Source organism: Watersipora subatra, chromosome 6, assembly GCF_963576615.1.
Source record: "Watersipora subatra chromosome 6, tzWatSuba1.1, whole genome shotgun sequence".
Classification (NCBI taxonomy): domain Eukaryota; kingdom Metazoa; phylum Bryozoa; class Gymnolaemata; order Cheilostomatida; family Watersiporidae; genus Watersipora; species Watersipora subatra.
The window spans coordinates 6,574,709-6,589,521 of NC_088713.1; the positions used below are offsets into that span (position 1 = coordinate 6,574,709).

General features: G+C 35.2%; 1 protein-coding gene across 1 annotated transcript; it reads left to right on the forward strand.

The window, feature by feature from the left end:
- The first annotated feature begins 328 nt into the window (after positions 1–328).
- On the forward strand, positions 329–14,654 carry LOC137398545 (N(G),N(G)-dimethylarginine dimethylaminohydrolase 1-like). Its single transcript, XM_068084669.1, has 5 exons — positions 329–682; positions 4,216–4,318; positions 6,272–6,468; positions 10,471–10,599; positions 13,729–14,654. Exons 1-5 carry the CDS (start codon positions 398–400, stop codon positions 13,885–13,887), a joined length of 873 nt encoding a protein of 290 aa, XP_067940770.1. The 5' UTR covers positions 329–397; the 3' UTR covers positions 13,888–14,654.
- The last annotated feature ends 159 nt before the right edge of the window (positions 14,655–14,813 follow it).

Genomic DNA, 14,813 nt, shown 5'->3' on the forward strand with positions numbered 1-14,813 from the left:
ACAAAGGCCTAGCGTGAAACTTATCAAAACGTAGTAATTTTTTATTAAAAACTTTAGAAGCAATCAACTATTATGTCAAGTTGCTTATATAACATTTATTGTTTAACTAAAAGGATGTTAATACTGATGTTTGCGCCCAAATAGGGTTGAGCTAGCAGTTGCCTTCTCCGAACACTGTTGGTTTAAACATCGTACTTTTGACCTCTTTTTGCATTTAACTAAGCCTCCGTTCTTCATGGTTTGTATATATTCTGTTTTTAACTTATCGCCATATACGCGATCCTTGAATGTGAGTGTAGGTTGTTCCGAGCTTACGATTGACTGATCGCTCTAGACTACAAGTGGGTCGTTTCCGGGTAGATTCGTTTATCAGATAATTAAAAGGTGGTTTTCTACAATGTCTTCTGTTGATGTTCACCAATATCAATACGCAATAGTATCGAAGATTCCCGAATCTTTTGCTGTGAATGCACATCGATTGAATCCCCAGCAACCTATTGATTTAGCATTAGCTGCAAAGCAACATGATGAATACGTCGACGTACTTCGTCGGCTCGGCATAGATATTTTAGAACTGCCACCTGACGAAAGACACCCTGAATGCCTTTTTGTGGCTGACACCGCTGTAGTTATTAATGGGACTGCTTTGATGTGTAAACCATCTGACAGACGCATAGGAGAGGTATATATGCAAGTTTCTTACTATCTGTTAAATGTTGCTAATCCGTATCTTAGTCGAGCTTTACTGAAATATAAAGCTTGAAATATAAAGAGGAATTTTTATATTATCGTCATCAAAGTTGAAATCGTCTATGCAATCAAAAACAAGTTTTTGAAGGAGTTGGTTATTGTATCAAATGTGAAATAGGGTAAAGCTGTTGTGAAACAGCTCAACTGCATAATCTATCAAGTGCCACTGTATGGACGTGTAGACAACAAAAAGAGTTTGTTACAATTAACTTAATATTGACTTATTAGGCCCATATGTTATAAATTCAGCCATAAGGGTAAAGTTTAAAGTGTTCCAATTTTTTCTCAAAATTGAACAGTTTCTTAGTTTCACTCTAGTAACTGCTAGGATCTAGTTTTGCGCTTTCCTTCAATATGTCGATTTCGTATTGTCCCTTTTCTTAATGCATCCAATATAACTTCCGTGTTAGCCTGCATGAATGCGAAAGACTGGTTATGACCTACACGATATCATCCTATTTGAAGCAAATTTTCGAAATTACGCTATATTAATTTATAGTCTTTTCATTATAGGAGTTGTTGTTGTATGACAATGATATATTTTTAATCATATCATAATTTAGTTATTTTATGATGATTTAAGTTATTAATTATTTTTAATCATAAACATAAAAAGGGAGCATCAGAGAGCTGATACTATAATTTGCTAATGGGGTTGATTCACTACCTTGCTGTGATTTAACTGATGTATCTCTATTTCGAAGATTAGTTTGACATGTTTGGTTTTACTTTTGAAGTAACAGTCATGGCCAAAACTGTTAACAGCCCGCCTTTGATGCCTAGTCCATTTAGAATACTTTGAATTACTTCACTTTTTATTAGAATTAGAATACTTAGAAACTTTGAATAGGCTTTACTTACTGGATAATCTCTTTAATCCATGCATAGTACACATCATTAGAAAGCTGAGAATCCAATCTTTCTAATGATATAAAAACTTTTAACAATAAAACAATTTTTGCTAAAAAATTAGCCTCAGAGATTGACTCCAAATTTTCACACAAATTTGTCGGTTTTATATGCCCATAGAGACTGATAGGATAGCTTTTGTTTTGGATAAATGTTTTTAAAAGATAGACAACTTCCTGAGGAATCATATGCTATGTATATTGTCTGGTAGGGTAGCACAGAGGGGGGAGGGTAAAAGAGCAAACACCATATTGATGTCACAAAATGATGAGGAATTTTAATACATTTGGCCATGACTGATTGTTCTTTATAAACCATTCAGACATAGATTTAACACATTTAAATTGCTATCGTCAAGATTATGACAATTTTGAAATCCCGAAAAAACTAATCTATTGTAGCCTACTCTTCTTTTAGTACAATTAGATGTTTATAATTTCAATAAAAGTGGGTGTGATAAAATTTATGACATTCCTTTTAAACAAGTATGTCTCCTATATAAAAAATGTTTCAGTCAAAATTGAATAATCTATATTGTATTTCAAGTACAGCCATTCCTCAATTTTTGGGCTTAATTACGACTGCTGAAAAGTTACGAAAAATTGAGATCCGTGAAAAGAAACTAATAAACTTATATTTATTAAAGTCACTTTTTTTTATAGGTAAACATTTCCCTCTTTTTCTTATGTTTGTTATATGGTTTTAAAGCTCGAAGACATTTGAGAGTCATAATACCACAATGATCTCACTGGGTCAGAATATGACAGAAATTTGTACATTTGATGTATTTTAGATTCCGTTCTTGATTTTCGTTCACTTTCTGCCATTGTTAATTTGAAAAATAAATTTTAAGAGACATGCATTCTTTGCCTTTGAGGCCACGCTGGCTCCAAATAGTTGCACATATGGTGCAAACGACTCCTGTAAGGTTATCTCACGTTATTACCCTAGGACACTTATATTTCGCTAGTATTTAGTTTCGTGAGTAGCACACAGAGTAAAATTTCGCTGCAACTTAATTTCGCAGCTCTGATGAGTGCGAAAATATAGTGATGTGAAAATAAATACAGTGGAACAAACAAATTAGATTCCTCAGGTCCGGTCCTCTAGTAAAAAAAGTTTTTATATTTGCGACTAGTTTGTATTTGTAACCCGCAGGTATAAATGTATGGCAGAAATCGATAATTCAACGTGATCGCTTGCTGCCATTTGTTTCTTGGACTATCAATGACGTCTCGGTCCTTTCCGTCGTGAGCGATATGGTACCAATATTAGATCTCAAGTATTTATAGCAAGCGATGGCCATGGCACGTTTTGAGTTCACAATATTTCAAATTAAAAAAAAATCAAATACAGTACATGTCTCATAAAAAAGAAAATAGATAACAACCAACATCACAACCAGAACTGTATAACATGGTTGGACCTGGTGAGGGTTGTTATCGTTTTGGTTGGCAGTAAAATTCATCACTACAATAAGTATTATTTAATTGTATGACTTCACCTACCAGACTTTCATCCTCATCAGTTACAAATTCGGTGACTAAACTGATATCATCATCTTCTTCGTTTGTCTTGGCTTTTCCAAAAAAACTTGTTATCTTAATTTGCTTTGCCATGCTGCTCATTCGGTGTATTAACGAATTTACTAGAAATTTCCCAATGAGCTCAATCACACACAAAATTATCTGCATTTCTAATATCACGATTTTGTTGTGGATATCAATGAACTACAGGGCCGTATTCCCTTGGACAGCTGGCCGGCTAAGACGCCCCAACTTTTTAGGAATTTCATAGTCCAACGGCTATAGAAAGGTTTTTATCGCTGTAGAATATCACTTTATTCGAAGCCATAGATACAAACATCAACTTTTAGTAGTTCTTAGGCGTCATTATTATCTTCATCAGCGGCAAAATATTCTTGTTAACGACTTTTATAAAGGTTTGCAAAATATCAAGTTTTAGCAAACATCTGCTTGCCCATATCCTACTTAATGAACTTGAAATAAAATCGGCAAAAATGATCTTTGTTAAAACGCTTAAAAGAAAAAGATGTCTTCTTTCTGAGCTTTTTAACTGCATACAAGTTTTGCCTGTTTTAATTTTAAAACGTTTTGTCAGTCACATCAGCTAAAACAAAGCAAATCTCAAAAAATAGAAAAATGTTGATACTTGCCAATGAAATTTTTTAAAACTTCACGTGAGAGGCCCGGCTGAGGCCCTACATAAGAGAAACCTGTTGGGAGCTTACAGCACCCCCCCCCCTCCTTCTCCACACCCCAGATGTTCATAACTAGTCGTCTAACATTAGCCCCCCAACTTGCAACCAGTGAATACAGGCCTGTGTAGAACATAGCTATTTAATTTCGAATTTTCGCTAGTTCGTTATGATAGTTTAGTTTCGCGCATGAATTTTTCGCGTGATGATGACTCCGCGAAAACGCGAAAGTTAGATGCCGCGAATACTTAAGTGTCCTAGGGTACTACTTATCCAAACTGGTACACAACTTGTTTTTAAACAAAAAATGGTTCATGTTTGTCATTGCTCCTTTTTAGACCTCTATCGTCCGAAACTCTCTTCGGAATGACCTTGGCCTTAGAATAGTAGAGGTGGATAATGAAATGGCCAAGCTGGAGGGCACTGATGTGCTATTCACAGGTGAGAAAACGTTTTGTGACAAAGTCAACTGGTTGTTCATATAAAAGGCCAACATGGTTGTCTCATTTTTTATCTTTTTTGTCCTGGCTCGTGCCGAGTGCTCTGTTTCAATAACTCATTCATTCCTTTCTCATTCGTTCCTCAGGCATTTAATGTTCATCAGTAGCATGGTTTAACCTTTGATTAATCTGCAACAAAATTTTTAAAATATGTTTGAATTTTCACTAAATTCTTCTTGCACTGACATCACTTTGGTGTGATTAGTTTTTGGTAACATATAAATAAATAAACCAAAACTGTATTGCGGTATGCTAATTGCATGGTTTTCAATCGGATCATCCACTTTTTCACCATGACAGTTTTTAATTACAATAGCTTCTAACCTTTGAACTTTCTTCCTTATCACTTGTGTATGTAGATGTATAATATTATACTTACATATGCATGGCATTGTCTTTATTTATAAACACCGTGAAATCTGTATTTGAACACCACCTTTATTTGAGCGCTACTGTGGGAGAAGAGTTGAAAAATAGCATGCCACCCTTTAATTGAATGCCACCTGTAATAAACCGCCACTCTTAACGGACAGGTTGAAAAATAGAGCACCATGGTGTTCAAATAAAGGTTTTATGGCACATCACATTTTCGTTTGCTTTTATCAAATCATATGTAAAAGAAAAACCATGAATATTTTTAATTCATCTTATCTATATATTCTTCAGAGTTATATTGTATGTGTGTCATTCCCACCATAGCTATTAAAATCTTGAAATTAAAGTTCCACAATCTGATGGATTTGAACTCACGACACACGCATCCACAAGTTTTCTATACAAGCGCTTTACCGCTGAGCTACATAGGCATCTTGATCAATGACTATCATTTTCCATATACCGTATGCACATGCTAATTATTTTAGCATTGCGTCCATGCGTTACTATGACCCTGTTAAGAAATATTTTTCGTAAGGTTCAATTACTGTAGCTGGTGTCAAAGCCAATGCTTTTCACGCTGACAATTGTATTATCTCGAGTAGAAATGGCCTCGGCATTCTCTCTCTTCGTTCAGACAAAGACAGTACAATATCTCATTTTTCCATTTGTGCCAGTATCGAGAGGTACCAATATCGTCTTATTCAAAATATTGATGGATAGCTTCTGGTGAAACAGTAACTTTTTTTATGCACACACTTTTATGCACGAACTGTTATTATTAATTCTACATATTCAGGATTTTTATTTTGTTTTCTCCGTTCATATTAATTGAATCATTACAACTCATCTTTTATTGTAATCGTAGCAAAACCAACTTAATTTAGCTATTACTTGCTCATTATTTTACATTTACACCTAATCTTTTTATTGTTGTTTTATTTTTTTTAAGTTTATTTGACCTGCTCAAAACATTTTTCGCACGATATAAAGTTTGAAAGTTACAGTTGTTTAACAAAGTTTGAAAACCTTTACAGTTGTTTTTATTTTCTCTTTTAATTTGTTTCAACTACACAAAACACTTCGCTCATGATATGTAGTTTGAAAGTCAGAATGGCAATTGTTGTTATATGTTAAATGCAAATCAATTTTCTGTGCAAAAACTTTTTTATTACCCGGGCAATGCCGGGTACTACAGCTAGTTATACCATAATTATGAGTAGCCCATGAACTTGGTCAGTTGCGCTGTTTGGATTATCCTGACGGGCGCTGATTCTCCCAGACCAATAACAATCAAGTAGTTTTTAGTTTTACTTCTTCATGTAATGCGAATACCTGTGAAATATTAAATGCGCTCGATGAACTGGTTGTTTTGACATTGTGCTGGCATCATCCAGATATTTTGACAGTAGCTGTACATATGTGATGCAGGGTGCAGGCGATTCCTATCTTACCTCGCCTGTTGTTCTGGAAATGAAGCAATGAGTTGTGTTTGATGAATTGTATTGTGCTTCTTTAGGCAAGGAAATAGTAGTGGGTCTAGGAGAGTTCACCAACAAGGAAGGAGCTCAGTGTGTGGCCAAGGCATTCCCGGAGTATGCAGTCTCTGTAGTGAAGCTGCCAAAAGAGATTCGACATTTGCAGCAGGCGATGACCATGGCAGGGCCTGATATCATCTTAGTCAACCGAGGAAATTTGGGACAGACTTGCCTTCAGGTAAGTGTTGTCCTCTCCTATCATTGAGCATTAGATATAAAAAATTTCAGGCATGTCGAAGACGTTGCGTCAACGGCGTTGTTATAGATTCTTTAACTAGAATTCATTCAAATGATGTACGAGTTGTCTTCTTCTTGACACACTTATTATTCAATGAATATAAAGGAATGCAGGTTGATTTGTTCAATTGGTGTGTGGCCGTCCCATTTTGAAATTGCCAGTTAAAACATTGGTCACTGGCTAGACAGTAAAAATAAATTGCAGTCTCTCATCACATTACCAATTAATGATTCGTGTGACTTGCCCATATTTTTATAAACTACTAGCATTGAGTGTAGCCTTGTTCAGGATTTCCTTAACTCTTTCGCTACCGTAAGCCGATGTATCAGTTTTCGTGGTAATAAAAGTACAGATAGTAAGCCGATGTATCGGCTTATCAACAGGGTTTCACTTTTCTTTTTATTACGAAGCCTACACTTTAGCTAGACCAATCAAATTTTATCTCCAACGAAACACCCTTGTTGTCAATCACGTGCAACCAATCAAAAATCTTTTTGCCAAGCAATTCCATTTATAATCATTTTCAAAACGGGAAAACCAAGTCGCTATTGTCATGGCAATAATAAACACACCGCGTTCGTTCAATGCAAAGGAAGTGTCAGAGATTTTGCGAAATTCACTTACAATTTTTATACTTATCTTGTAGAGAATTTTGTTTTGAATAAGATGCATTTTACAGTAAAACGATATCTGCATTGATTCTCGAGATATTGCATAAATACTGGCGGTATATCGATTTTTCGAAAATCTGTTTGAATTAATTCGGTCAGAATAATAATTTGATCAGAATTTAATGCGATAGTGAAAGAGTTAATTTTCAATGCATATTGTTTCACGATAAGCGTCCAACAAACTCGGTCATCGAATACAATTGTCCTTGAAGCATGCGAGGCTGGATTCACAGGTTTCTAATCAGGTAAATCATTGCGCATTTATATTAAAATTAATTTTGGCGCCATTAATTATATTAAAATAATTAATGGCGCATTTATATGAAAAACAAAAGTTCTAAGATTGCCAATTGAGTCTGACATTGCCTGAAAAAGACCTGTTTTACACATTGAAGGTTGACTTGCTCAAATACGATGCTTAACTCGGTTTTCGACGAAATTTCTGGAACGGATTGTGTTTGAGAACCGAGGTTCCATGTACGTCCCATTCGAGCCGTTTTGGAAAGAAATTCTAATCTATGGCGTTTTCGTGATGGCTACACTTAACTGTTCATTTTTGAGCTTTTAAGAGCTTTTCCACATATTTGGTACCTACAACAAACACAACAGATTAAGACATGGTGAGTTTTTGGTACCAAATAACTGTAATGTGAATTTTGTTGCAAGTCAGTCTTTAAAGTCAAAGGAAGTAATAACTATGTCAACTAAGACAACTCTTAATTAACATGCAAATTATGTTTCTCTTCCGCTTGGTGAATATTGTGACTGAGTTTAGTCGGTGTGACCTTAAGATGTCCTTGCTTGTTCTGAACTTAGCGAGTATGCTTTTGTAACTCTTTGTTCACACTTTTATTTTGATTATTATATTTTATTATAATATTTATTAATATCACTCTTATGATACTAAATAGTTTTCTTCATCTTTGGAATGTGGTCAAAAGGCGCAAGTAATAAAGTGTTGGTCTCCTTGGCTGAATGTCACAGATTCAAGGCCAGTGCAAGGTTACCTTTTATGAAGTATTTCAATTCAGCGGTTTCGCGATCAAAGTTTTATAATATATATAATAGATGTATTACCTTTAGTAACAAATTATGATTTACTGAAAGTTATGTTTAAAATTCTAGTATTATTATTATTGTCATGATTCACAATGTCAGAAATTTGAAAATGACTTAGTAATTTAGTTCTTAGTTTAAATAAAAATAAATAAAAATGAGGAGTTGCTTACTCTTCCCAATTTTTTATTTACGTTAGATAATTACTCAGATGTTTCCGCATTATCTGTTGCTTCTTGTTTTTCTTCTAGATGTGTTGCTTAAAGGAGACATGGCTACATAGAATAATTTTTTTTAGGGAACAGGGTTCAACAAGAAGCATTATTGCGATATTAAAAGGCTGGTTATGTATGCCGAAATTTTGCAATGATGTTTTTTTACCAGGGAGAGTTTTAACTGAGAGAGCCACAAAACCCTCATGTTTTAAATTTTAGTTCTAGGAGAGCCATATGTATATTTTAAATCTCCATAACATAAAATGGAAAAGGAAGACCAACAAATTTAAAATGTTGGATCAATTTTAGAGTATAAGAAAACTCGATTTATTTTGAACAACAATATTATAACATATATTATAATAACAATATATTATACAATTCGTCTTACTGTTCTTCGTGTGTGAGGATGACTGCTCGCATGCACATGTAGAGCCAAACATGGTCAGAACGTACAGAGAGCACTAGAAAGTCTTTGCTGCGCGCGCCACGTCAAAAAGTTGCAAATAAAAATATATTTCTATTAAATGGATGATTTTTTTGTTGTTTATTGTTACGGTAATTTCAGCATCATTTTTATTATTATAGTAATTAAATTACCAGCCAAATTATAGATTCTTTTCACTAATTTATCAAAGAGCCAGATGAAATCATCAAAAGAGCCACATTTGGGTCGAGAGCCATAGGTTCCCTACCCCTGTCCTAGGGTGCACAAAGATCGAATATTGAACTGTCTACAAAATTAACACTAAATGGTTTAGAAACACTTTTATAAGTAATTGTGATCCAATGAAGTTTAATCTTATTGGATATAAAACTCTTGTGATGCAAAACTTAGAAGTGAATACCGATATAATTAGTGTCATACCATGTCAAATGTGGGCTAAACACATTGGTGTCCACATCAGTGCTACAAATTAGCCGTTGTTACCATGTCTTCAGTTTAATTCACTGTCTTCAGTCTGCGAGAGCAACCCTCCTATTAGGCGATTCTAAGCTAAAATTTCTATCAGTGACAAGCTTTTTGTATTTACAAAACTTAATCATGGTTGAAACACTCAGAAGAAAATCGATGTCACTAGTCATCGATGTCGCTATGGTTGTTATAGGTTATATCGTCTATTGTGTTCAAGTTGCAGTGTTACGTGTCTCTATTCTGTCGATCTCCTTGGAACTATAGATGTCGTAATCACACTTTCGCTTGATCTGGTCGTTTTAACTGTGATCAAGTTTTGACAATTTCGATGTCAGATCACCTCAAATATCAAAAACAATCGCAAATGATAGAAAAATCCCGATACTTTCTGCTAAAATCAGCTAATATTTCTTAAAAGTTCATCTTTAATCAATTATTTTCTTAAACAAATCGAAAAATACTGCAGAAATTATTTGTGAAGTATGGGTCACATGATCAGATTACGACTAGACGATTAGACCAAGCCGAAACAAAACTGTAAAGTAGTGAGCATCTATATTTGATACGGAGCCTTCGGTAAAACCCAGTGTTTGTCATAAACTAGTGCTACGAGAAGTTTTATATTGAGCCTTTTATTGGCCTTTCAATTGACGTGAGAACATCAGGTGACAAAACAATAACCAAATGTAATGACAACGTCGGAGAAATAAACTGATTCCAATCTACGGCGGCTTTTCGTTTTTGAGCTTTTGAAAGCTTGTAATCATATTTCCACATATTTTGCACCTACAACACAACAGAGTAAGACATGGTGAATCTTTTGATACCAAATGACTGTAATGTGAATTTTGTTTCAAATCAACCTTTAAAGAGGTACAGCTTGCCCTAGCATCTACCCTTAGCATCAATATGAAGGCCAAATGGTCAACCTTGGCTAACTGCACTCTTGCCTCTGCTGTCAACAGAAAAATGACTTTCTAATAGACAAGACAACTCAATGAATATAGATACAACTGTATTGTGAATAGCCTCAATTAGTTGTATAGTAGAGTATCTACAGTATCATGTGTGCGTTTACTTACAGGAGATGATCTCTCATTCTACATTCGCGTACAGAGTCACCAGGGTGGAAGAAAGAGAAGCTGCCAACTGTCTTTATGCTAATGGAGTTATCCTCCATCTTGATCATAGCTCTATTCCTGATTCTTACCCGGTTAGTTTAATGATAGATTTATCTGTACATCGATTCATTCACACTTGGTTCTAGTGTTTCCTATCCATCGGTTTTTTTGACATCATCACCCTGTTTGCACATGCGCTTGTCCACGAAAAAGCCGCCATCTTTGTTATTATGTTATTATGTTTGTAATACGATCTTTGTAGAAAACGATCGTCATTCTCTTGATTAATAGTATTTTTCGGTGCTGTTTTGATACTAAAATAAAAAAGTTGTAAACAAAAGCATTGTTTGCAATAATTAATTGCAGAAGCTTCGTGTTGTTAACAATAAAAGTTGTCCATAAAGATAGCAGACAATGATAGAATGACATCACGAAAAAACAAAGGATTGTCATTCCCCCATCCTTCCAATTTCACCTCTTCAATTTATCTTCTATTCCTTTATGACCTACTCTCCGCTTTATCTTTTACGTTCCTTGTAGCCTCTGCTCCACTCTAGTCTTCCATATCCTTCATAGCCCACTCTCCATTTTACCTTCATCACCTTTGTAGTCCTCTCTCCACTCTAGTTTTCCTTTTTCTTCCCCGCTCCACTTTTTTTCTTTCTTCATCCTAGCCTCCTCTGCACGTAAATCTTCAATCTCTTTCCAATCTTCTAGTACAGCCCTGTAACATCTTTCGTGTCTTCCTTCCCATGTTGGTCTATCATTTCTCCTATGTAAGGATGCGCTACACAACCCTATGTTTCGGAACTGTACATAGTTTACCCCATTACAACCAAACCACGACTCTGATATTACATGTTTTGATTGGGAGAAGCACGTTGAACCTTCTTAGGCTCCCAGTCTTTTAACTGAACAGCTTCGGTCAAGGTCAATTAAGTCCACTCTGGTACAATTGTCAGATTGTATTTGATTGGACAGTTCTCAGATTATTCATTTACTTTTGACACCTTCACCTCTTTATTCGCTAATATTGCAGTGACAGTAAAATAAAATAGAAAATTCAGAAACGCCATCAAATTATTAGGTGGCAACTCCAATTTAATAAATCAATTCAACTCATTGTAGTGAGTTCAATTGGTTTATTTATTAGTAATCTTTCCACTATCATTGTTCATCTATAGAGGATGTCTTTTGGTTCAGAGTCATAGTTGCTTTAGTCTAGGCGTGCGTGTTTAATAAGCTCTGCTCTGGTTGCTGTGTGTATGAATACTCGATTGCTTTGTTCTGTAAATTACTTAACTATAATTGATGCATGAGTTGCAGAACTTTCGCTATTCATGAAATGGTGAATAACCTTTTAGGGTCTGTGAAAAATGCACGAGGTAATAGTTATGTTCCTAGCTAAGACTACTAGCCAACAGGCTGTAAGCAAACCATATCAAACTAGTAATTGGTATTAGAAACTGCGAAAATTAATTTGGGTTTCAGTATCTGATCGGCCAATTGACCACTATTTTTGATAAGAACGTACACTTTTCATTAGCATTTGCTTAATTTTAATGCGATTAATCCTTCTTTTTTTCGTGACGTCATTTTATCGTTGTCGGCCATCTTTATGGACAAATTTATTGTTAAAAACACGAAGCTTATGCAATGAATTTCTGAAAACGATGCTTTTGTTTGCAATTTTTTTATTATAGTATTAAAACAACACCAAAAAGTACTATGAAATATAAGAAAAACGATCGTTTTCTACAAATATGGCGGCTTTTTCGTGAACGAGCGCATGTGCAAACGACTTGATGACATCAAAAAACGACGGATTGGTTGTTCGCTTCTAGTTTCTCATAACCAGTCGAACAGCGACTTGCGATCACTGCTATATAACACACTAATTTTGAACTTGTTATAAATTTGAACTGCAATTTTTGTTAGTAAGCTTAGTAGCTTTAGCCCAACTTTTCAGACATCTCTTGTGGAGGCCCACCACGAGCTTTTACGCAACCCCCCCCCTCCCCGTTGTTCATATTCCGCAATCTTATGATCCCATAGCTTTAGTTAGCTCACATTGGATTTGTCTTTTCCACATTTTGGCTGGTTATACAAATGCATATTCTATGGTAAATTTATATATTTACCTCTATGGTTTTCTTCTTCAAGAATCTCAAGTCTAGTCAGTTTGATATATTTAATGTTAGCAAATGCATTCATTTTGTTTCACAAACATACTTTTCATTAGAGGAGTTGTCATGTCTTGCGTTGCCTTTAATTTCAGTGTTGTGTTGGGCCTAACAACTAAAAACAGGCTAAATTGTAAGATTTGGCCTGGTGCCCTGTCATTATGGTTGAAAGGTTTGTTTATTCTGGTTCATTTCTTTTTCATTCTATGTTTTGTTTTATTTAGTGTTATTCCTTTGGCAGGGGAACTGACCAAAGTGTCGTTTATCGGTTTCGTGGGGAAACGACCTTTCTATCGCTTTCTGTAGACTTTGATAAAGCTATCGCTTAGTAACAGTAAACAAAGGATATAAACGGTAGTAAATCTTAAATATTATCGACAAGCTGTTAGTCGATGAATTACAATATGAAACGATCATCTGAGAGGCGTTGCTTTGTCCTAAGAGCTAAAGAAATCGCAACTCCTTTTTGAAAAAATGGAGGTTGGAAAACCAGTCAACTTGACGTTCAAAATGAAAAAATAAAAATTTATTTGATCCCGCCATTGTTATTGATCTTCTGTTTGATCAGTATGATAATAATTCAGATGATGGTAGTGATGTAAACTCGGAAGACGTTGAATATACAGAGAAAAGGGATCGTTATGGTAGCTCGGACGATGACGCTGCTGCTGGCGTTTGCTACCCTGTGGCGTTAAACTCTGCCGAAGGAGATGCTTCCAAGCATTTCATACAAAGACAATTGTACATTTAGTCGTAGCTTTATTGTAGTAGTACATATGTAAATGAATGTTTATGTACAAAGTATTTTGTTAGTAGAAATAAATTTCAGTTTGAGCTATATATTATCATAGAATACCAATGTTATTGAATTTTGAAAAAATAAATTAACGATTTTCCGTTGCTTTGCTGGGCTCTTACCCAGCTAAAGGGTTAACAATTAAATCCACTTTGTTGACTATTATTTTCAAATGTAGAGTTGTCTTCTTTCGTCTGGTCACAGTCTATCCACTCACATGTAACATTCCTTCTCACTTGTAGGTTCTGGAATCTAAATTTGACAATCGACTGGGCCTCGAATACTCAGAACTACTCAAAGGAGGCTCTTATCTGACAGCCGGTGCAATCCTTATCAGCAAGCCTAGTAGTTACAGCAAGACTTTCCAGACGTCTCTCGAAAAGGGGCACCACGAGCTCTAGTCATCATCAGCCTCAGATTTCATGTTCCTTCTGCAATGCGTATCGGAAAGAATATTGATCAGGTAGTCGTAGAAAAAGTAGTGTTTTTAGAGTCGTCTCCACTTCCTCTCTTTCATATCCAGTTCTTTTGCATGTTTTTTCAGCTACTGTTTAGTAAATCTTTCAGCATTTACTCAGTGATTCTGTCGATGGCCGGTAACTTTATGCTTGAATCTCGTTAAGCCAGCCTCTGGCAGCCAGATTTATCCGTGGTGAGGGCAATTTATTTCTTTATCTTATTTTTTAAAATTTGTCATCATTTGAAAATCTTTAGTGTTTGCGAACAATTTTTTGCTATGATTGTTGTATTTAGAGCTTTTACTTATCTTTGTGTGTCAATAACATTTGTTTGTGTTCTTTGTGTGTTCATCTGTGATAGGAATGCGGATTGTTGAGCAGTTTCTGATTTGACTTTTGACCTTTTCATAATGAGTAAATGCTGTTTTTAACTGTCTATCTTGCATAGCATCGCTCACCATGGTTGATTTTGGCTGCCTCGATTAATCAATATTATTGGTTTTCTTTTTTTTGAGTAATCACAAAGGCTATTGACTGTTTATAGGTTTTCAGAGTAGAATTTAGTCACAGCTTACGGTAGACTTAGCTGTAGCAATACTACGGATACAAGCTATAGGCAGCCATGTTATTTTGTTGTATCTGCATGCTGATTTGAGGTGGTAGAAAACTTTCTTTTCTATATATACAATAAAACTTAGATTCAAAACATAGTAGCTCTGTTCGGAATGGAATAAAAAAGGCAAGTAGACAGACTCGGCTGTCGTGAATATATCCCATAATGCATTTGAGTGCGGAGTTAAACTGGATGATAGTGACTTTCGCTCTTAATTCTTCAAAAGCATTTTTACTGCTCAGAGGTCAAAGGTCAA

What these genes read in the sequence shown, in the direction of transcription:
- LOC137398545 (XM_068084669.1), top strand. Translation starts at nt 398, where the DNA reads ATGTCTTCTGTTGATGTTCACCAATATCAATACGCAATAGTATCGAAG. An exon ending in CTGACAGACGCATAGGAGAG is followed by an intron (nt 683 to 4,215) that starts GTATATATGCAA and finishes GCTCCTTTTTAG; the next exon opens with ACCTCTATCGTCCGAAACTC. An exon ending in CACTGATGTGCTATTCACAG is followed by an intron (nt 4,319 to 6,271) that starts GTGAGAAAACGT and finishes GTGCTTCTTTAG; the next exon opens with GCAAGGAAATAGTAGTGGGT.